The following is a 23,862-nucleotide window of genomic DNA, read 5'->3' on the forward strand; positions in this document are numbered from 1 at the left end:
AGAATAAACAAGTTGTTCTGTTACCAGTCGACTCATGCTTTGCCGGGACCTTCGAATGCTTCCAGTTGTGCCCCAGGCCGCCAGGCCAACGCTACCCTTGGGGCTTGCGACCCAGGTGCAACAACGGGCGTCAGCGCTGAGATTCCAACAATTACCTTACGATAAAGTTCGCATAAATTGCCACCTTTTCATCGGGGCCACCCTTTCATCATGCAAAGGTCAGTCCTGTACACAAGTCAGGTGACACTTCTTCCCCTGCTAATAACTACAGACCCACCTCACTTACATGTACCTCTTGTCAAATACCTGAACACATATAATTCTAAAGTATCTAACAGAATACATCGAATCTAACATACTACACCCTAATCAGCATGGTTTTCGTAGTGGTCTATCGAATGTTACCTAATCAGTAGAAATACTACATGACTTTGCCAAAGACATTAAGAACCAAATTCAACTTGACGTAATTTTCCCCCCAATATTTCGATCGCGTTTGTCACCTTAAACTGATCTATAAATTAAGATGCCTTGTAGGAGATGGTACGCTCAGGCGTTGGATTGAAGATTATCACTCAGATTATCACCAGTATATACAGTTAATGGTTGTTTCAAGACACCGTTCCCGTTTTATCTGGCGTACTGCAAGGTTCTACTGCTCTTCTTGATGTACATAAATGATATAACTAATAACATTGATGTAAATAACTGTACACTGTATCAAACAATCAAAGCCCGTGATGGCCGAATGAAACTTAATAATTCTCTAAACGTAGTAATAGCGTGGGGAATATGTTGGTAAATGGTATTATTCGCGGAGAAAACAATTTATATGAGCATAACAAAACAAGAAATTAACCATCCTCTTTCTTTGCATCATTAATATTCTCATACTACGGAATGTGTCACTGTATAAATAACTGGCTGTCTTGATAAGCTGTGAGCTTAATTAGCTGGAACGCGCATGCGCAACAAATCTATAAAAAGCCATTGAAGAAACTTTTCTTTCTTTAAAGTTCACTTACTCGTTCTACGTAACGTATACAGAGCCTTATTGCCAAGATTGTGGTGCTTTAGCCACGCTCGAACACATGCTCTGGTCTTGCGAAAGAATTGAAGACTCGGCGATCAAGGATGCGTCCAGGTGGGAGGCTGCACTTCGCAGGCCGTACCTGGATGAACAATTCTGGGCTGTCCAGCAGGCTCACGACGTGGTCGTGAGGCTTGCCCTTCCGGTCCCGACGTGGGAGCGGCCCGCTTAGTGATTAATTATCACTACTTGCAGGACCAAATAAAGTTTTCCTTCCTTCCTTCCTTCGTTCTACGTACGAAACACGACTTCTCGCTTACGCAAGTCTCATCCGACCAATATTCGAATCAGCCAGTGTTCCGTGGTTTCTGTATGGTAGGGACCATATCCTTGCACTCGAAAGCATAGAAGGTAAAGTTGTGTGGTTTGTTTTCATTCGTTACAGGCGTACTGATTCCCCAACTGAATATCCGCAACTCGCTGACCTCGCAACTTTGTCCAGCCAAGCCAAAGTCCGCATGTTGAAATTCTTGTATTTCTTGTTACACGATAGTTTCAAGCTAAATCGCAGCTGAGTCATTCATTAGAAGCAGTTCTTCCAGACAAACGCCACACAAACATAAATTCACCTTAGAGGAATCTTATTGTGTTAACGTATTCCGCTTGTCCTTTTCCCCACATGCAACTAGAGACTCGAATTTCTTGGATGAATTTATTGGTGTTCAGCCAACGCTAGAACTCTTTACTGAACTCGAGGAAGAAGCGGCTCGCCACATTCATATATCGTGTTGCTGACTCTCTTTTTCTTCTCTCGTTGTTGTAGTCTGCATGTCCGAATTTTTTGGGTAAAAATAGTTGTATTCGTTTAACTTCAATATTTTTCTATTGTGCGTATTTTCTGTGGTTAGCTTACTTGTTATGAGCATTTTATATATGTCTTCACTCCCGCTCCCTTAATAATCCCGGTGAGGGAATGACAGTAACTCAACATTAATAAATTAAAATTAATTAGGCTTAATGGTGGCGATGATTACAGTGACTAGGAAAAACCAACTGTTATTGTACCTACTCTTACCTCTGCTGTATCTTAAGTACATTACCTCTTACGTTTTTTTAAAATCAAATGTTCGGGTGTGCTCCAACGTTTTATGTTTCTCTTTGTACTGACGTATACCTACGATATTTGTTCTCTTCACTTTTTTTCTCTTGTGCATTAACTTTTCCTTTTCTGTCACTGTATTTAAGTGAAGGCTTTGTTGCAGACATCTGTTGCAATATTCCATGCTGTGTTCATGAAAATGGACACTAAAACCTGGTTAACAAATTTGAAGCGAATCCTCAGTATATATGTAATTGCATGTACTGCACTTATACGAGATTTCTAGGGGAATTTCACTTGCTTCTCTAGATCAGTTATTTCGTTATATCCCGCCTCGTTATAACGAGGTTTGACTGCATGTCTTGACTGCAGATGTCTTGTTTCGTCTTCTTGACTTCCTTGCGTTGCTTTTTTCTGAAGTACTTGCGCAGCACATGCTTGTAGAACTTCATATTAAAGTTCCATCCGGGCACTTAAAGAGACACTAAAGAGATAAAATAATTGGAGTTGTATTGGTAAATTACCCTTGTACAACATGAAAAATATCTTTTACCAAAAAGGCGTCCGCTCGGCTTTAGTGTTTTACTTAGCCACCCTGTCTCAAATACAAATAACAGAAAAACAACTTTGAAATTAGCGACGTCACTGAGACCTACCGTTACCGGTGTTATGGCGCGAAATTCGAGAAATGCAACTTCGTATTTCATTTTTATTGTTATAGTAATCAACATATCACTGCGAAATTAGCCGAAATAGAGCTTTGAAAGAATACGTTATGAGTCAAACTGAATTAGTTTTGCTCCTTAGTTGTCTCTCTAAATAACGATAAAGTAAACGAAAGCAATGTCGGCACCTTGTGCGCGTGCGTCACAGCCACGTCAGCGTCGTCGCCTCCAGCGCGGCGCTGCTGTTCCTGCAGGAAGTGGCGCAGTGCCAGCCACGACGACAGTGACTTGTCGGGGCGAACGTCGTCCAGCGTGGCGAAGTACTGGTCCAGCTGGGACTCGCGCGAGAAGCGGTCGGGGAATCCCAGCGTCACGGCCATGGCGGCTGCCTTGCTCAGCGCCTTGGTGCGCGTCGTACCGCGCAGCCAGGAAGAAGAGCGCAGCGCCCTCTGCAGGGCTGCACGCACGTCCTCGGTGAGGTTCTCGGCCGCGGAAAGAACGCTGGGCGTGACCGCTGCGATGCAGGCAGAGCGACGATGACCGGACCATTCTTAGGAAAGTTAAGAGAGGGAGCTGGTGACCCTGCAATCGTTTAGCTATAACGGAAATGATGAGGCGATCCATGCAACCTATTTCAACCACCATAACAACGGTGATATCGAATTTGCGAAGTAGCACCGAATTCGCTTTTAAAGGCCATCTGTAACAGCCATATATTCGCAGGCCACTTGTACAATACCTGCCATTCTCAATTCACAAATTTAAGGCAGGATTAGCTTTGTGTGGCCGTACATCAGCGCCAGGACTTGATGGAATTTCTTGCTGAGCTCTGTGTCATCTGGGTAAGCGAGCGAGAGTGGTTCTTCTTGAGCTGTACAATGAATCTTGGCGAGATCGCACGCTACCCATAAGCTGGAAGAAAAGTCGCCTTGTTACACTGCTGAAGCCTGGCAAGTTGCCGTTGGAACTATCATTATATCACCCAATCGCTTTGGCAAGTTGTGTGGGCAAAGTAATAGGGAGGATGGTCCTAGTACGCCTGGAGTGGTACTTGGAGTACCACAACACTTATCCGGATGCAATGGCGGGGTTTCGCCGTGGTCGATCATCGATCGATAACGTCGTCGACCTGGTCACCCACCTTCAGTGTGAGAAACTCCGCAAGCGTCTGTGCGCTTCTTTGTTCCTCGACGTCAACGAGGCGTGTGATAACGTGACGCATGAAGTCATCCTTTCTGCTCTCGAAGAGGTAGGAGTGGGTGGTCGGATGTTTCAATGCATGCGCATCTATCTCTTCATACGATCCTTTCTTTTTAACACCGCGCTAGGCCGTGCTTCCTTACATTATAGCCTCCGCGGCGTCCCCCAGGGTGGTGTACTGAGCCCGGTGCTAATTGATCTAACTCTATTTGCTCTCCTTGAGCACGTGCCAAGCACCGTCAGGCTATGAATGCACGCGGGGAGATCTGCACTTGGACGTCTGCAGTAACACGTCTACAGTTGCCAGCGAGAATTCAGAGAGCTCCCTCCCAAACTGATATCTACCTCCGTTACCGAGGCCCGGCCTCCGAGAAATGCGCATTAGTGCCATATACGCGCAAACCAATGAGAAACCAGAGCGTAATGGTAAATGGCCAAATAATACCATATGTTCGATCTTAAAAGTTTCCAGATGTCATAATCGGCAGGGAATTGTCATGGAGCCCTCACGTATCAAACGTGAAAAAGCTGTTAACAGGCATCTGCCACCTGTTCAAGTTTTCCACTGGCAAGACCTGGGGAATGTCGACAAATGCTATGCTACAACTATACAGGGTGCTTTCTCTCGGCTTTCTGAGGTACAGCTTCACATCAATAACCATCGCAGGCAGAACGAATCTACCTAAAATACAAAGTGTTCAGGCTCAAGCACTCCGGATATGTCTAGGCCTGCCTCAGAGTGCATCAACAGTGGCGACTATAGCAATCGCTAGAGACCACCTTGTGAAGACCCACAGCACTGAGGACCCATATAAGGCATCTTGTCAGGACTCCTCGCCACTCCCTAGCCTCTCTACCAGCGGAGAGACCACGCACCTCTTTCAGCCAAACTATAACCGCGATGTTGAATCATTGCCACCTCGTCTCACGCCTGCTGCTAAACCTTCTATTACTCCATATTGCCTCACTGAGCCAAAAATTAACCTGATGGTACCTGGCATCACGAAAAAAGCTGATCTATCATCACCAGCCCTTAAACAGCTCACGTTACAACTTTTGTACAAGGACTACCGTGACTGTACGCATATCTACACTGATGGATCTCTCCTGCCAGACGGCTCCGCTACGGCAATCGTGACACCAACGAAAACTACAGCTACCAAAGTTAGGACGACTCACGCGACAACATCGACGGCAGCAGAGGTCGCAGCGCTCGTTACCGCACATCATTTCGTCGATGATGAAACGCCACACAAATGGACGATCTTCTGCGATTCAAAGGTGGCACTGCAGTCTCTACTATCACCTTTACGAAGCGGACCGTACGAACAGCTAATATTTCAGATCACAGAGACGATGCACCATATAGGTGCTGCAGGCCACGAAATAAATTTCCAGTGGCTTCCAAGTCACTGCGGGATTATCGGCAATGAACGGGCCGATCCGGCTGCCCGTTCAGCCCATACTGAGGACCACCACGTACGTACCAATATGACTTTCTAGAACTGTCTCCGCACGGAAGCTCCGCCTGCTTGCTTGCCAATGCACCACGTCGCAATGGAATGAGCCACATTTCAAGAATACCCGACTATACTTTCATGATCCCACATTAAGCCTTCGTGTCCCATCAAAGCTCCGCCGTGAAGATGCCACGCTTTTCCATCGACTGTGGTTGGGTGTTGCTTTTACCGAAGCCTATGTGTTCCGCATAGGGGTGGCCGAAACCGCAACCTGTGACCACTGCGGCCATGAACAATCGATTGGCGATATTTTGTGCGACTGCCCGCAGTACAGTCCACAGACACAATCCCTTCGCCGCAAATTCAACCAGCTGGACGACTGACCACTATCGCAAGAAGGAATTCTACACCATCGACAGGACCTAATATCCCAGCAGAAGGCCGTCGAAGTGCTACTGCGCTTCTTGCGATCTGCCGGCCTCTGTTAACGTCTCTAACTGGAACGCCCTGCTTGTGTGTGTGTGTGTGTGTGTGTGTGTGTGTGTGTGTGTGTGTGTGTGTGTGTGTGTGTGTGTGTGTGTGTGTGTGTGTGTGTGTGTGTGTGTGTGTGTGTGTGTGTGTGTGTGTGTGTGTGTGTGTGTGTGTGTGTGTGTGTGTGTGTGTGTGTGTGTGTGTGTGTGTGTGTGTGTGTGTGAATTTTCTTTTAACCCTTTTCTCTCAGTCCTCTTTCTAGCCCCTATATCCCAACCCCTGTGTAGGGTAGCAAACCGGGCACTAATATCTACTTAACCTATCTGCCTACCCTCTTCATCTCTATCTCTCTTGTTAGCGTTGAATTAAAACAATCAAATTGTGACCAAACGAAGCAAAGACAAAGAATGTTTTGGTGGCTTTGTTTGCTCATGATAAACCCTTGCGTATTATTCCTATTCTATCGTAATTCCGTTCTTCCTTTCTTATTGCACCTCGCTCTATTCATTATTTTACCTAAATTCTTCATTACGCTGTACATATACGTAATTGTTTGTTAATGGTTAGTTAACCGTGTAACACGAGGATCGGAAACATGGATGATAAGGCACCATCGAACAAATTACATTATGCAAACCCTGACATACAACGTACCCGCGCAATTAAATCAACTGCAGAAGTGCGTAAATGGATTTACGGTTCTATCACGCATGCTATTGCGCGATATCTTTGTCTTTATAAATTTCACCTAACGGTTTGAAATTTGTAAATTAATTGGTTTCCATACCTATTCAGAATGTATTCATCACATGTATATTCATTTCATTCCTTGTAAGTTGCACGTGCACATTCTTTACAGTTGCTTAACTTCCTTTTTATTATTGCTTTTAATAATGTTCATTTTTTTAAAGTGTAACAGTACATATTCCCCTGGCCCTAATGTTATTCACCCGAATTTCAGTGCGCTCGTACTGATTATGCATGTATGAAGATCTATTCATCTATTCAGGGATCTATTCAGGGAAGTGGATTTATACCACGTGTTGTATTAATGAAGCTACTTACGAAAGCTTATTGTTTGTACTGCGGATGTGTGTGATGCCGATGTTGCCTGGTGGTGGCCCCCTGGCCTCGTCAAGCTGTATGTTTACAGCTTTCTTGCCAGGGTGGCCTTCAACACTGTACTTTGTACATGTTGTAAATAAACTTGACTTGACTTGACTTGCCGTCGTGTCGAGGCAGCATTCCCCACTTCACGCTACTAATGTAGAACCTCATAGGGAGTGGTCCTTCCTTTCATGTAACGGAAGAAATAAAGGAAATTGAATCCAAGGATGCGACGGAATTGAGCGCTGGCTTAATTTCCATTAAATGAGTAGGGCGTAGCAGTATTCAAACATTGTAATTGAAACGGCATGGCTGGTAATTGTCTAATTTTTTATTATTGTTAAAACCTTTAAATAACAACTAGGCAGGACCATGTGCTTGTTGGTTAACCGTCATTACAGAAATTCCAGCACGTTGACTCCATGATGTTCAACAGGTCGCCGTAGTTACCTAGAGCAAGAAATTCCGACAGAACCCATCTCACGATGACTGCGACGGTAACGCGATTGGCATTCATGCGGCATGGCGAAAAAAACGCACTGCTGAATGCACGTTTATTTATAATTTGTAGTCATCATTCCGAAACTTCCGTTGCTACGGGTATATGCGCATACACTGTTTCCGGTATCGGCCTACCTTTCTATAGTACTTGCTTGCCACGGTGGGTGATTAGCATGGCGGCTTGAAGAGGACCGTATAAAGGCGATAGAATGACGAAGAAGGAATGACCTCGATGCAACGACGAGGGTGGTATGACGGCGTTGACATGATGACAATTACGACGACGATGGCGCGACGATAACGGCACTGCGAGATTTGTATGACGACGACTGTGTGATGACGACGACATGACGAGAGTCAGAAGATGAAGCTGGAACGATGACGCTGGAATCATTCGACGGCATCATGATGGACGGCTGACAACGAATACATGATGTCGACGAAACGAAGACCTTGACATGACAACAGTACGAGGACAATAAGTTGACAACCAGGGTATGGCGGCGATGGCATAACAACGACTGTATGGAGGTGTGACGACGGCATGACGACGAGAGTAGAATGACGAAGCAGGAGCGACGAAGATGGGCCGACCCCGATGACATTACGACGATGGTATGACCACGACTGCCTGACGACTGTATGACGATGATGGCGTGATGGCCATAGCATGACGAAGATTGGCGACAAACTTCCACGACGGAATCACGACGATGGTATGACAACGAACGCAAACGACTGTATGACGACCATGGCGTGACGACGAAGGCATCACGAGAATAGAATGAGGAAGCTGGATTGACAACGATGGAACGACCACGATAACATTGCGATGAGGGTATGGATGAATGGATGGATGGTAGGATGGATGGCGAAGAAGCTTGAATGACCAGGATGCAGCGCCCATGATGGCATCACACCACGAACAGACAGACAGACCGACCGACCGACCGACCGACCGACCGACCGACCGACCGACCGACAGACAGACAGACAGACAGACAGACAGACAGACAGACAGACAGACAGACAGACAGACAGACAGACAGACAGACAGACAGACAGACAGACAGACAGACAGACAGACAGACAGACGGACGGACGGACGGACCGACCGACCGACCGACCGACCGACCGACCGACCGACCGACCGACCGACCGACCGACCGACCGACCGACCGACCGACCGACCGACCGACCGACCGACCGACCGACAGAAAGACGGATGAACCGACCGACCGACAGACAGACGGATGAACCGACAGGCGGACAGACAGACGGACGAACGGAAAGACAGACAGACGGACGGACAGACAGACAGACAGACAAACGGACAGACAGACAGACAGACAGACAGACAGACAGACAGACAGACAGACAGACAGACAGACAGACAGACAGACAGACAGATCCTGTTCAATGGCCCAACGCAAAAAAAAAATTAAGTATAAGAGATAAAGTAGCGCAGGGTCTGGACTTATGACCACATACATGAGCTAAACGTGAGCGTAAAGTTCAGTACAGCTGAGTTGAAGCCTTGCTTTGCAATGCCGCAATCATGCTGCGCCGATGCAATGAAACTTTTGGGAACCTAGGCACCGGTACACTGTCTCTGAATTTAGAATGACACAACGTACGCCCGTATAGATTTTGTTCGAAGTTGGTTTCTTTGCAGTAAGCCTCTTACTACTGAGAAAGCCACTTGCAGGGAACAGCTTGAAAGCTCTTGCAAATGGGCTCGCATAAGTTTTAGCGCGTGTTTCAGATTGAGATGCTTTATTTTTCTTGAATTTTCTCAAAGAAAGGTACAGAAGCTAAAGGTATGGAAATACCCAGCAGAGGCCTCTGTACCGGTCATACATATATATAATGCATACATAGCAAAATATTCCCAGCATGTGGCGATTCTCTTTTCTACAACCAACAAAGTGCTATATTCACAATTAACTCTTAGAAAATTGTACTCTACCTATCATTACAACTACGGGAGCCTCGTATATTATTAAAGGCACAGACACCACCGCCTACAACGCCCTTCTACGCAAAATCCTGCTACCATTCGGTATAACTACATGCCAGCGACTTGAGGAGCTCCAGTCCCTTCGGCTATGCCCCGACACCTCGGACATTCGTCTCCCATCTTGCATGGGCTTGTGCACGCTGACCCGCGACATCGTCCGTGAAGAGTTTCACGGGCGGTGTTCTTCCTGCACTCCGCAAAGTGCCGTTCCTTCTCCACCGACCGGCTTGCGCGACGTCATTCGGCAAGAGATTAGGTCCGCTTCGCGTCTACCGTACTCTGACAGCCCCCGCGCTCATCAGACACCGACCATCAGGTGTCGCACCTCCACCACTTGTGAGGAACCGCTTTATACGAACCGAGCTCGTGATGCCACCATGAGGATGAAGCTGTGATGATATATACAGATGTAGAAGATTTACAATGGATGATGATATGTATGAAGTTGGAAGACAGGTGCTTGTTGCGCTCACAATATTATATATATATATATATATATATATATATATATATATATATATATATATATATATATATATATATATATACATATATATATATATATATTACATAACGAGGGTCTCGAATCCGGCAACATTGATGCCTTCAGGTAGCATATGTGGGTTTATTGAACAGTTGCCCTCACCCAAGAAAAATCACGTTCTCGTGACGCCTGCGGCAAAAAGGACGTGCCACGTCCGCCGCCAAGGTCTGTGAGTGGTGGCTCTGGCTAACACTCCCAGGGTTCTACTAGTACAGATAAATACCCAAGAAAGTGGAAGGGGAAACGGCGCGGTGGTAGCTCAATCGGTAGAGCATCGCACGCGAAATGCGAAGGTTGTGGGTTCGGTTCCCATCTGCGGCACGTTTTGTCATCCACTTTAATTTTCTCATCCATTTTCTCATCCACTTTAATTCTTTATTTCATTTATTAAGCACAAGTAATTTCCCTTATGTTGTCCTTGGTCAGTGTTTGCTGGCTTCTTATGATATGACTAATAAAAATCGGGCCCCTCGGTTAACCCCCTTTCTTCTCGTATATATATATATATATATATATATATATATATATATATATATATATATATATATATATATGTACAAACTAACTTCCGTAGTTTTTTTCGCCGTCCGTTAACAGAACAAATCATAATGTGGGCCGCTCCTGGTGATCTTGCAAAAGGGGTCCAAGGTCAATAGCACATACGCCTGTGGACTCGGGAACCTATAACGCGCGCTTCGGAATCTTTGGGATGGGCCCACGCATGGGCAGTGCTTCACGCCTGCTTTCCTTCCACCGCGGGACGGCCCGTCATTGCAGTACTTCGGGATGGAGCCACATATGGGGGGCGCTTAACATCTGCTTCACCTTCGCCGAGGGTCGGCCGGACGTTGCACCACCTTCGCGAGCGGCCCACGTATAGGGGGGGGGAGGCGTGCTTAACGCCTGCTTCATCTCCACCGCGGGTGGGCCCGGTATTGCAATATATTCGCGATCGGCCTACGTATGGATAGTTCTTAATGCCTTCTTCACCTCCGCCGTGGTTTGGCCCGATATTACATCATCTTCAGGCCGACCCGCAAGGGAGGTGAAACACTTTGCTTTTCGTTTGAGAGCTTTGACTGTCGTCAGCTTTCGGTGCCATTCCGTCTTCACAGAGTCGAGTGGTTGTAAAGTTTCTCACTCCTTTTGGATGGCGGTGGTTATCGGCATCTCCTGGGGTGTGGAGGCCAGTTTTCTCATCGATTCGGTGCCCGCGCGATTAACTCAAGATGAATTTAGCTGTCACCATCTATTGCAGCAGGCAGGGCGTAGTTTATTGTTTTAATTATAATATTTTATTTTATTTATAATGCCCAACACAACTTTATGTCACCATATCTATTCAACAATCACGCGCGTCGCTGTTGCTTCGTTAGCCCAACCTTCTTTGTTTAGACTAATCCAGGGGCCAGGAAAGAAACTCGGTTCATATTGCACTGGTGTGTATGCTCATGAAACGACTTGAGGCCGGAGAAAGCGCCAGTTGCGTTTAACTTTTCCTTTTGCTTCATTATTTCCTCGAGTGACGGCTCGCCGCGACGCTGGCAGATCCTCGGAACCATATATCCGCGATATGCGTTGGATAAGGTGTAAAATAAAATATTGCGAAACAGCGTACAACTTCAGACACTGCAATAACCATTCAAACCATAAGCAATATGACTGTCACTGTTATAATATACGGTACGCGGGAGTAGAAGCATAGACTGTGGGGGTTCCACTCTGCGTGCGGCTAGGGCTGAAGGCGAGCTCCGGATCTAGCCCCACGCAGTCGCTTCGTGGTACTCCCAACCCGTAGCGCGGGAATCGCGGCTACGCCGGGTTCGAACGAATAAGGCAACCAGCGGTGTCAACGGTAACAACGTTTATTGCTATTAGCAATAGCGAACACTCGCAGAGGGACGTCCGCTCAGTAAAAGTAGGAAAAGGCTTGCCTCGTTGTCTGGGTGGGTCAGACAAACGAGGTCACTCACGGGATGCGGCAGGTGCTGTCGTCCAGGCGGTCCAAGGTGTCGGCGTCCCGTGAGTGACCTCGTTTGTCTGACCCACCCAGACAACGAGGCAAGCCTTTTCCTACTTTTACTGAGCGGACGTCCCTCTGCGAGTGTTCGCTATTGCTAATAGCAATAAACGTTGTTACCGTTGACACCGCTGGTTGCCTTATTCGTTCGAACCCGGCGTAGCCGCGATTCCCGCGCTACGGGTTGGGAGTACCACGAAGCGACTGCGGGGGGCTAGATCCGGAGCTCGCCTTCAGCCCTAGCCGCACGCAGAGTGGAACCCCCACATTTGGCGCCCAACGTGGGGCCCGAACCCACGACCCTGAGATTAAGAGTCTCATGCTCTACCGACTGAGCTAGCCGGGCTGCTATCCACAAAACATGCCGATGGGCGCGCGACAAATCTAGAAGTCTGACTCACCGCGACCGGAAGCGAGCGAATATGTTCGCCCCATGCTGGATCCCAAGGCCTGGTCGTTCGCGTGTATGGTCACGCGAATCGTGGCGCGTTCGAGGGCGGCCACGCGAGGCGGTCTCGCAGAAGCATGGGTCGTCGCGCACGCGGGATACGTCCCCGCCGCGCGCCGACCCGCCGGGCAAGAGGGTCGCTGCACGTGCGGCACGGCCGTCCCGCTTCCTGTCTCGAACCCAACAGCCCGAGCGCCTTGTCTCCCGACGCCCGAGTAACCCCGCAGCGGCCCGACGCTCGCGCCATCTCTCGCACCGCGCTTGTACCACCCGACCGCCGCGGGCGCCAGGCCACGCGGCGGGCGAAGCCGCCCTGCAGGAGACAAGCCATGCGGGAAAACTAGATCTCAGGGGAGGCGTGAGAGTCACGCATCCCCACAAGACATATGAAGACACTGCGCCGTGCGGTGGCGAAGAGGACCATCATCATCGTCGACACCAATTTGGGAGCGTCGGCAGTGGCGCCTGAAAAAAGCGTGGCGCGAGAGTGTGGCCCATGGCCCCGTGGCGTGAGCACTGCGCGAGGTTCGGCGTTGGACGAAAAAGAGCTTCCTCGCTGGGCGTCTGGCCCATAGGAGCTATCGCCTCCCGCGCCACTACGCCACACCCGAGTCAACGCTGTCGCCCGCTGAGAGGTTACCGCGCCCCGCTCTCCCGCTGGGCAACTGGCCCTGGAGGGCTGGCGGTCCTGAACCGGGGCGGTCGAGCGTTCGGGTGAGCGGCCACAGGGCTACCACGCCAGCTGTGGACGCGACCCGGTCACTGCGGCCGGCCACCTGAGCCCCGCGAGGCGGTCCGACCCGGCGATCCGACCCGGCGGTCCGACCCGGCCGTCCGACCCGGCGGTCCGACCCGGCCGTCCGACCCGGCGGGCCAACCCGGCCGTCCGACCCGGCCGGCCGACATCGGTTCCATGAGGTCTCCGACACGGCGACACGCGCTTCCGCCTGAACTGTAGGCCGATTATAATTGAACGATACGTATAGATAGCTGCATGTCGTCAGAGGTACTTTGGGGAACTGTCGCGCGTGTGTGCCGTTTATATATGTTGTGTGCGTCAATACAAGTATGATGTGGGTTTGTGCTTCTGCGTGCTGCTTCAGCCTTTTGCTGGAGTGGTCCTGCACCCAATAACATCACAGTCACCCCTTACCTCGTCTTGTTTTCCCTAATTGTACAGCACTTTTCGTGCATTGGCAGCTGGAAACAAGAGTCGCAAGGAGATGAGAAATTAAGCGATCTACTAAGGGAGAAAGCCAAGGCAACAGCCAAACAGGGAGGAAAAGCGAAAATTGCTTGTAAAAATATTTAGGGATCAACATCTTTTTATTTAAAAAGAAAGTAGAGACAACGCTGCCGGAAGTGGAGAACATTTCCGCGTGTTTTGAATGACTCTTCTACAGTTATCATTCGAGCCGCCTGACGTAGCCACTTCCCTGCTGTGCTAATGGGGGTGTTTTCCTAACCTTCCGTGGTGGGCGCAGTACGTCTAGAACCGGAGCGTCCTGCGCTCTACGCGGTTGTACGGGACTGGTGACCAGAAATCGTTACGCAATTTCCCAAATAACAACACGAGTCGGTTTTGGCATTTGGTAGAGCAGTAAAGGAGGGATCCAAAAGAACTGTGGTTGTTCCACAAATATACATTTCGCTATAATTCTTCCAGAGATCATTCACAGAACGCTACTAGAAATCTTTATTTTGCGCCTTTTCTGGTTAACTTGTTCTTGGCAAGGTTCTTCCTGTGATCTTTATGTTGCGCCTTTTCTGGTAAACTTGTTCTTGGCAAGGTTCTTCCTGCGCATTTTCATGCACGAGTCCATTTGATGTGGTTCTTTGTTTGCCAAGTAAAGAAGAGGTGTATCTCACAGGCGTATTTGTGAGATACGCGTTATTTCTATTCTCTTTTGGGGGTTTACGCGTCTTTATGGCGAATCGTGGGCATTATTCACATTTGTACTAGTAAAAGTGCCCGCTCCTTCATTTGCATAGAAAAGTTACCTTGGGTAGCCCCTCCCCCCCCCCCCCCCCCCTCCTGGAAAAAAATATCCTGCGTACGTGCCTGCCGTAACCGCTCTGCACTCGCACGGTGCGCTCGATTGCGCGTGTTGGTAGTGCATGCTGACGTAACGGGTAAGCAGTCGCTTGATTTATTGAGCGTAACTATCGCGGCGGCGAAACTATCGCAGAAGGCGAAAGTTTCAGAATACGGCCCCAGACGACTGTATACACTTCATTACATTTGCAAGATAACACTGCGGAGACCACTCACGTTTCCCAGGTCTTGACCGCCAACGTCACCAGTGACAATACGCTCCACTTTCACCTATACGTTAGAACACCACCAAACGAACGGAACTGGTGCAAACGGCTGTCATATCAACAACATTTCTTGCCGTACGCGCGAAAAACGGTGGCAGCACGGCCTCTCGATGCTCTTGGCAAAATAGCCGTGGTCACCTTTGAATCACACACACGCCCACGCTAAATGGTGTACCGTTGCTATTAAATGCTGTATTTCATGCGCGTGCCAGTATTTGCACGAAACGCCACGGGAGAGGCCGAAAGCACGACGTCTGCCCTAAAAGCGTCTGTTGCGCAATATCTGGCAAGCCACGCCACCTACGAGCACCGACGGATACCACGAAACGCCGGAGTGCCGCAACTGTGACGGAAGAGCATGCCGGGACCGACCCGGGCTGCCGTGAGGTCCGAAATGCCACACGGTTTCGACGGAAGGCTCGAGTACCACGCTCGACTCGCAGCATGTCGCTTGAAAAGGCCTTCAAAGCCTTCGAGGCTAAAATCCCAAACCCTGCAACAAGCACTCCACGCATGCCAACTTTTCGCTATGGATCACGAGAACATAGCAGGAGTGGCCCTCAATTTCATAATGACCAATATTGCAGCCGCCGCGCGTACAAGCATCCGTGGAAGCCGAAAAAGCAAGATACACGCCCAAACGCCCGTCAACAAAAGCAGCGCGACATGGCTGCCAATCTGAAGCAAGTGCCACGCCAGGCTCCACCCAAAGGGATTTCTCGACTTCTTTCGCCCAAGTCATAGTCGGAAGCAAATTTGGAACTCGGCTCAGCTGCTCACCTAGCCCGAGCGGGAGAACGCCTTAATTAGCGCATGCAAAGTGAATTGATGCATTCAGCCGTTTGTTCGGTCTACTCACTGTTCCAGTGGCTGGAAGGCCTATCTCATCAAATTTCAGCCTTCACAGCACCCGAGTTAATGGCAACAACGGCTCCAGCCTCCAGTGTCCGCAACTCACCCTCTGTTTTTCGTCTTCTTCATTGGATCTGCCGCGGTCTTCGCGGTAAGAAGTCGGAATTGCTTTAACGGTACATTCATCGATATGAGCTAGATGGAAGCTTTCTCATTTCCTTATTCTATTCCTAATCTCGTTCAGGATTGCTCTTCTTGCTCGATAGCCTGGGTTCTTGCACAAGCTACACTAAAGTGATCGATTGCAGAATCCGGTTTCGCTGCTGTCCCACTTGGTTGTGGTCGCCGTGTTACGTCTCCCAGATGTGGGGGCCTGGTCAGTTGCATTGGCAAGCAGCCTCTCGAGGCAAGCACCTGCTCCCGCAGTCCGCACAGCGACATAGATTCCCAAGTCACACACACCGTAATTGGTGCTCCCCGTTCATCCTTTCCTGCTACAGCCGTCGACAAATTGTGTCTCTGCACTTCCTCGGCCGTGATCGGGGATGAACGGAGACCAATGTACGTGCTTACATGGCCAGAAGTGTATGAAGTTGATAGCCACATAGGTGGAAAAGCCCACAAAAGTGGCTTCCGAAGGTGATGCCCAGGAAAACGACATGTCCACGTTGAAACACACTGGGGCACCAATTATGAGCGACACATTAGTGACCCCCGAAAGAAAAGAAGCGCGTAGGTTGGAAAACAGTTAACGCTAAATTGCCAGGTAGTCCATGTGGCTGTGTTGGCTGCAGCATGCGGCAGCAGATGCCTGTGTCACCCGACTGCTTCGCAATGCAAGTTGCTCATCTTCAATGGTGATTGTCGGTGCAAACAGGTGGGACACTGTCCAATCTGTTTGCGCTGCTGGTTGTCGCTCGTTACAAGACCATGAGGGTTGCAATGTGGGCTTGTTGGTAATGCATCTTCAAGGGGCGTACGGTAGCGCGATTAAAAGATGTGTCCCTGTGTGTATTCTTTCGTCCCGTCTTTTAATCGCACTACCGTACACCCGTTGAATTTACCAGACCACCGTGTGTGACGACGAAGGTGAGTTGTTTATGAGCTCGCGTCGTGATTCCACCGTATCTCGACATACAATGCCGTTTCAGTTCTGCTCTTGAAAGAGAAGGTGCACAGCTTATCTTGTGCCAATAAAGTCGCATGTTCTGTTCCCTCACTTGTGGCTTGCTTGTATGGGCGTCAGTAGAGGCTCATTGGTCTCCCGGCAATTGGTACGCACCAGCTACGCGGCAGCCAAGGCAGTGAGGCATGCCGCATAGCCACCAGGGCGAGCACGGCGCATACCAGCGCCCGCTACCCGTGAAAAGAGGCCACGCTAAATTTTGCTCTAAAAAAAAACTGCATTTCAGCTTTTTTAAAGGCTTTAAGCTTTTTGTTTGAGCAGCGCCATCTGTCGTACACCAACGTAAGTCCCATGCGCTTCTGCTGCTTATTTTCGTACCACTGTGGAAGGTAAAGTTTCCCTTCTCTAAAGCTGGTTCTTCATGTTATGGTATAGATTTCTGCGTTGCGGCTCCTACGTCCCTGTTTTTAATACACCTTTTCAGAGTCAATAGTGGCACGTGTGCGGCAGCCGAAGATTCAAGGCATGTCGCAGAACCATCATTGTGTGGTGGGGTACTCAAATACCTACAAAAACTCGCCGGCGACACGGTTCTACTCTTTCCCCGCGACTCCTCACGTGCGAGAATGACGGCAGCAATGGATCGCTGTCGTTCAGCGGGGAGCTTGTGTTTGTTGTACTTGATGCTTTTGCGGGTAAGCGAAGAAGTTGATCACGGCGAACGCATGTATTGGTTCGGTTTGTCTGCTGAGCAGCACAACTGTCAAGGGCATTTTCCTTAGATTTTGAATGCCGCTTGCCGCTTCTAGCGTTTGCCGCTTTGCCGTGTTGCTCTAGCTAGGGTGCACGAGCGCATCGTGTTGTGTGTCAAAGCTGTGGTGGCTTGCAAGCACTTATACTACTGGTGTTATGCGTTAAATTGTCGCCAGGAAATAAATGTACTGCGCAGAATTCAACACAAAGGACGAGGGACACGAACAAGCGCTTGTCCCTTACTAGGTCCTTGTGTTGAACTTTGCGAATTATATTTATTTACTCGCAGTATGAACCAACTGGCTAGACAACAAGCCTTATAGAACTAAGTTGTCGCACCAGCTGTTGGATATTCTTGGGCCTATTTGCTACGTGACATCGCCAATGTTGAACTGTTGCTAGTTGCTTCACGCAGAATTGTCACTTGTAGCAAGGTTAAAGTACACTGTGTATTATCAGAATGATTACAGGAAAGTGGTATTTTAACAGCTTGATTCTTTTTCGCCAGAGTACATCTTCGATAATGTGATTACTGCAGCTGCATATGATGCTGCTGTTGGAATTCTCACTGAAAAACTTGCATAATTTTTCTGAAGTCATTAAATTGTGCTGCTGTCTGAAAACACTTACCAAGCAGAATGCTTTGTTCGACAGCTGTATACGTGTTATGAGAGCATCTTGGAATCATTTTAATTTTTTGCTAACACTCGAAAGTACTCGAAACAAAATACTCAGAAGTTGGTAAGGTTTTCAATAGGTGAAGCGCCAATAGTGGCGGCACACAAGAAGAAATACAGACAGGACAAGGCGCTACTTGCAACTGTTTGTTGAAATCACAGGTGGCTGATTATATTGCCATGAGAAGAGGGGAACGAAAAAAGAGGGACACGGAATATGTGAATGCGCACGTGCGAGAACACTGAGGATAAAGGGAATCACGCTTAATCTAAATCTAAAACTTATCTAAAAACATGCTTTCATTCGTGTATATATTCGACGACGGGGTACTGACACAGTTGTCCCCTCTTTTCTTAATCTCGTTGGCCTCCAACAATTCACGCGCAGCAGAATCTTTACTTTTATACATGATTGTCGTATCATGAAGCCTTGCTTTACATACTTGTTCATCCTCATTCCCGCAGGCCTTGCAATGAAGCGGCAAGTTTGAACCATATACATTTTTCAATGATAGCTTATGCTCCCGCAGGCGTTCATTAATACATCGGCCAGTTTGCATGGCCGATATACTCTTTTCCACACTTCAGTGGTATGTGGTATACCACCCCTTCTTCACACTTAACAAGAGGGTTTGTATGTTTAATAGAACACCCTACTTTTTTAGAGTCATCCGGACCAATCAGGCGGCACAATGTAGCAAGTTTTCGCGGCGCGGAAAAAACTACAGGAATTTTGTATTTCACGGCGACGTGTTTCAGATTATGCGCCACTTTATGAGAATATGGTATCACCACCGCTTTTGCTTTCTTTTCGACTGTTTGACCTTCTTCACTTCTTTTTCTTTCTTTTTTCAGTTTTTTTCAATAACGCCTCCGAAACTGCGCTTAAAACCAAGCAAGGAAAGCCAGCCTTCCTCAACTTCAAAATCTGGTCGTCAAAGCTTGCTTGTGCCTTATGACAGCACGATTTTTTCAGCGCGGATTCTAGGCACATAGTGGCAATTGCTCGTTTAACAGTCTTGGAGTGTGTAGACTCATACGGTAACAATTCTTTGCGGGCACGGGGTCGGTACATCCAGCAGGAGCCTTCGTCAGTAAGGGTTATCTCAAGATCTAAAAACTGCAAACTGTTATCCTTGGCTAGTTCGAAAGTAAAATCTAAGCCTTTTCCTTGCTGTTTAAAATCAGTTAAAATGCCCTGCACAGTATGCGAGTAAGTCATGGGAGATCGTTCCGTCAGTAAAATTAAAAAAATTACCGACGATTACGTTACTTCCTAATGCGAAATTTGAGCGCAGCAAATAAGCTGTTTCACCTTTTCGATAGATTGAGGCAAAGAAATCGAGCAACACATGTATGCGCGCTATCGCAGAATTTTTTTTTTTTATTTTTCACATGTATTCCTTTAACAAAGACTCCACTAGGTAAGCTTCTGCTTCGGCGGCACGCACCTCTGGATTCTGACGGCGACGGCGCTGGGCCTCTGCTCTGGCAGCTCGTTTAGCAGCAGCAGCAGCAGCAGCAGACGGAGGACTTCCATCGGTCGTCTCGCTCATGGCTCAGAAAGAACTGGCAGATAATTTCGCAGTGGCGAACGGCAGCGGCAATTTTGGCTCGGGCGGTGCACATATACAGATCCGCCGCCACCGATCTGGCTCTCTGATTGTCACCGCACAGGGCGAACGGCAGCGGCGATTTCGGCTCGGGCGGTGCACATATACAGATCCGCCGCCACCGATCTGGCTCTCTGATTGCCACCGCACAGGGGTTGCATTGGAGGAGGAGCGAAGAAAGGAATTAAGTTCGAGCCGGCGCTTTGACAACCGGAGACTCGCAGGAAGAGGGGGGAGGGGGGCGGCGTGTACACCCAGCGGCAAACGATGGGGGCAGAAGTGCGCGCAGCAAGCGGACAACACGATAAAGGGAGGAGGGAAGAGATAGCAGCGACTGACTGATGCCGCTGACGCCGATAGTGAGTCAACCCCAGCTGCGGAGTTGGTTTCAGGGACAACGCCGCCGATGCCGATACAAACAATATGATACCCTCGCTTCCGCAGCGCTAAGAACCAGGTCTAGCCGTGGGAAGGTGGTCACGTATTCGTCGACGTGCCGGGGCCTACGTGAAATAACCGGCGCGTCGGCAACTGAAGAGCACCCTATCCGCCACACAAGAACAGGGGGGGGGACCCTTTCCTCCTCTTTCTGCATGGCGGCGACGGTGTTCTATGCAGTCACGTTATCTTGACTCTCTAGCGGTGTCAGCGGCATCCAGCGGTATCAGTCGGTCGCTGCTAGCGCTGGGGGGATGAAAGGGGGGCGGAGCTGGTTACGAGGCCGACGACAACGCCGACGACGACGCGAAACCCAGGAACGGACGCCAAAGAGCTGCGCTCTAAAAATCGTCAACATACCTAAAAACCTTGAGCACTTTGCCTCCGTCAAACACCTCCGATAGCCGTGTCCCTCTTTTTTCGTTCCCCTCTCCTCGTGGCTATATAATCAGCCACCTGTGATTTCAATAAACAGTTGCAAGTAGCGCCTTGTCCTGTCTGTATTTCTTCTTGTGTGCCGTCACTATTGGCGCTTCACCTATTGAAAGCTATGCACCAACTAGCCCCACAACGTGTTTTATTGGTAAGGTTTTAGCTTTGTACGTTCAGGTCACTAAGAGAATTTCAAATTCAGAAAGCACTAACGGAAATGGCAGGTGGTCGACGTGCGCAGCGGAACTGCATCGGCGGTGCACCGTTAACTCGCTCTTCTATTGGCCCGTGCTTTTGACGGCCTCGTTGATGGCAGTAGGCATTTCCATTCACAATCGCTCTTCATGAGGTTATCGGCGACGTCACGTGTAATCAGCGGTAGCAAGATCACTACAATGATTTCTGGCATTACGCCGTGCTTAGTCGATGTAGATATAGGTAATTATTGACGCACAGAAACAGTAATGCGGCCAGGGTAGAATAGAAGAAGAAACCATCCTGATATCGCATTAGTAAAAAAAAGCGTAATGTCTACGTAACACAAGCTCCACTTAGTAACTGGGCTTTGTTACGCTTGTCTGTTGGACGAACCTGGCACGCGCATGTGCACTATGGGTTGTCCCAAACTCGAGTAACAACGCGTACGTGTCCGCCCTCGGAGACGCCCGTGTCTTTCCTGCAGCTGCCACCGCAGAAGCAGCAGTCTGGCACCCGAACAAAGGAGAAATCGCAGCCGCGAGCTTGTTTCAGCCGTCCTTGCTGCAAGGTGCTGTCGTTTGTTATTGCTTCTGAGAATGCTTTCGAACGCGCCCGCTACGTGGCCACCGGTGGCGCCTCTGTAGGCGGTGCGCTACGCGCATAGGTTAAGTGATCAGTTGCAATGCCACCTGTGTGCTCCTCCACGAAGCTTGAATCGTCAGGACATTGCTTGGACTACCTTATTGGTCACTTCGGCACTCCTGTCTGTCTTACGCAGCGGTGGGGCCCACATTTTCGTTAAGTATGCGCGATTACAGCGTCTGAACTTTGGTGGACCATCGCTTACCAGTCCTAATGTGAAATTATTTCTCACAAGGCTTCCTCATATATCTGTTGTGAAGCAAAACAATCCGCCTAATATATGTAGGCACCTCGCCGGAAGTGCCGCAGGGTACTTTATGACAATCGTTCACAGCGTATTCGTTTCTGCCCGCCCGCAAGAAACCACGTGCTGGCCAGCGAAGCCGTCACACGGCCACCGACCTCTGAACAGGTGGACGGCCCTGATGGCGAGCTCCAGCTTGGTGGCCACCCGGCGCACGCAGAAGTGGTCCAGCGCCTGCGAGTCGCTTGGCAGGTAGCGCCCACTGGCGTACGGCGCCAGCTCGCGCACCAACCCCCACCAGAGGAGCCGGCGCACCGCCACCACGCCTCCGCTGACGCTCAGCAGGCGCGTGAGCAACGTCAGCGCCAAGGGGCGCGCGTAGACGCTGTCCTCGGCCACCGCCGAAGGCTGGGACCCACGGCGAATTGCGCTCAGCCACCGCTCTGCAGGACACATGAAATAATCACCGCCTTGGCGCTTTTATGCTGGCTGCTCTTAGTAGGCATCCATAAACAGCTGCACCATGGAATGCCCCGTAACATCATAACTGTTTTAACTAATTATTTGATTTACTTAAATACCTTCCTGACCCAAAAGCCTAATTACAGAGTTCGGAAATATATATATATATATATATATATATATATATATATATATATATATATATATATATATATATATATAGCAATGCAAAGTTTAACAAAACATGGTGCGCACAGCAACATTGAAGCATGTTTTGCCCTGAACATCAGTGCAGCCACAGGTAGTTTCAATCCACTTGCCTGCCTTTGTACCCTCCACCATTCCCAGTTCTCGGAGGATAAGAATCGTGGCATAAACTTGTATGGCAAAGAGGGCACACTGACATCTAAGCATTAATCAAAACGGGATCACATGTACGACGGATATATTAAAAGCTGTTCATTTAGGGCGTATTAAGTTGAAATGGTAAATTTTATACAAAAGACAATCGGGGGATGTTGATCACAACGAGAGAGCCACTGCATGGACAGAGGCCGCGAGTTGAAATCGCGGCCGCGGCGACCGTATTTCGTGGAGGCTGAAATGTAAAAACACCCGTGCACCGTGCATTTGGCGCATGCGCACGTTAAGGGATACCAGGTGCTCAAAATTTATCCGGAGTTCCCCACTACGGCGTCACTCAGAATGATATTGTGGTCTTGGCAAGTAAAGCCGCCTGATTTAATGAAAAATTCTTGGCAGTTCGGCCACATCGAGAGCATGCTTCATGGACTTAACATTTAAAAGTAACGGAAATAACTGATAAATATAAAACGGGGCCTGATTAAGAGCACATAAATTAAGTTGAATTACAGTACAGTCAAACGCTTTTATAACGAAGTATTGACGACCTCCAAAATCCTTCGGTATTCAAGTCGGTTCGTTGTAAAGGTTGCGCATCGTACCGCTCACAATAGAGCAGGCTAAGTACGTTCAACAAAAGAAACTTTATTGAAACGGGAATTTAGGACATACATACCAAAAGAAGTACCTAATTTTCTTGTGCGAACTTCCTCTGATAAAATGTGCGACTGCAGCAAATCTTATTGCCTTTTGTAGGTATGCGCGTCCTTTCCGCCCTTGATGGCTTTGAAGACATCGTTGGTCGTCAGTTACGGTTGTATAACCACGTCGTCATCAACTGCGACGTATTCGTCAGCCATCGCACCCGCTGACGCGTTGCAACAAGCAGCGTACGAGTTTACTGATTCCTGGTTAAGTATATACCAGGACTAATTCTGGACATCGGCATACTCGTCGTGACATATAGAGTGGCGGTTAACACTAGTGCAAAGCGCGCCTCGGTGACGTGACACTGGCGACACACGGCACTCTTTGTTAAAGGCGCCCTGAACTACTTTTTATCGAAGTGGGCAAAGGTATTTGAAGTGAAAATAGGCTATTTGAGAAGTACTTTGCCGCAGAAGAATACTTCATTACGTTCAGCAAAAGCGGAGTTATTGGCAATCATACACGAC

The 23,862-nt window shown here is 48.7% G+C and overlaps 1 protein-coding gene and 1 non-coding gene across 2 annotated transcripts in view; both read right to left on the reverse strand.

Annotated features, from left to right (window-relative positions):
• The window catches only part of LOC142582018 (neprilysin-1-like), a 77,922-nt gene that overhangs the window by 48,092 nt on the left and 5,968 nt on the right, over positions 1-23,862 (reverse strand). The window contains exons 2-3 of the mRNA XM_075691442.1: positions 22,021-22,305; positions 2,983-3,308 (exon numbers count right to left, since the gene is read on the reverse strand). Of these exons, the coding sequence (XP_075547557.1) occupies positions 2,983-3,308; positions 22,021-22,305 (611 nt within the window). The remainder of the gene's footprint in view (positions 1-2,982; positions 3,309-22,020; positions 22,306-23,862) is intronic.
• On the reverse strand, positions 12,391-12,463 carry TRNAK-CUU (transfer RNA lysine (anticodon CUU)). Its single transcript has one exon. It is a non-coding gene; the product is annotated as a tRNA-Lys (tRNA).

Source organism: Dermacentor variabilis, chromosome 5, assembly GCF_050947875.1.
Source record: "Dermacentor variabilis isolate Ectoservices chromosome 5, ASM5094787v1, whole genome shotgun sequence".
In the NCBI taxonomy this organism is placed as follows: domain Eukaryota; kingdom Metazoa; phylum Arthropoda; class Arachnida; order Ixodida; family Ixodidae; genus Dermacentor; species Dermacentor variabilis.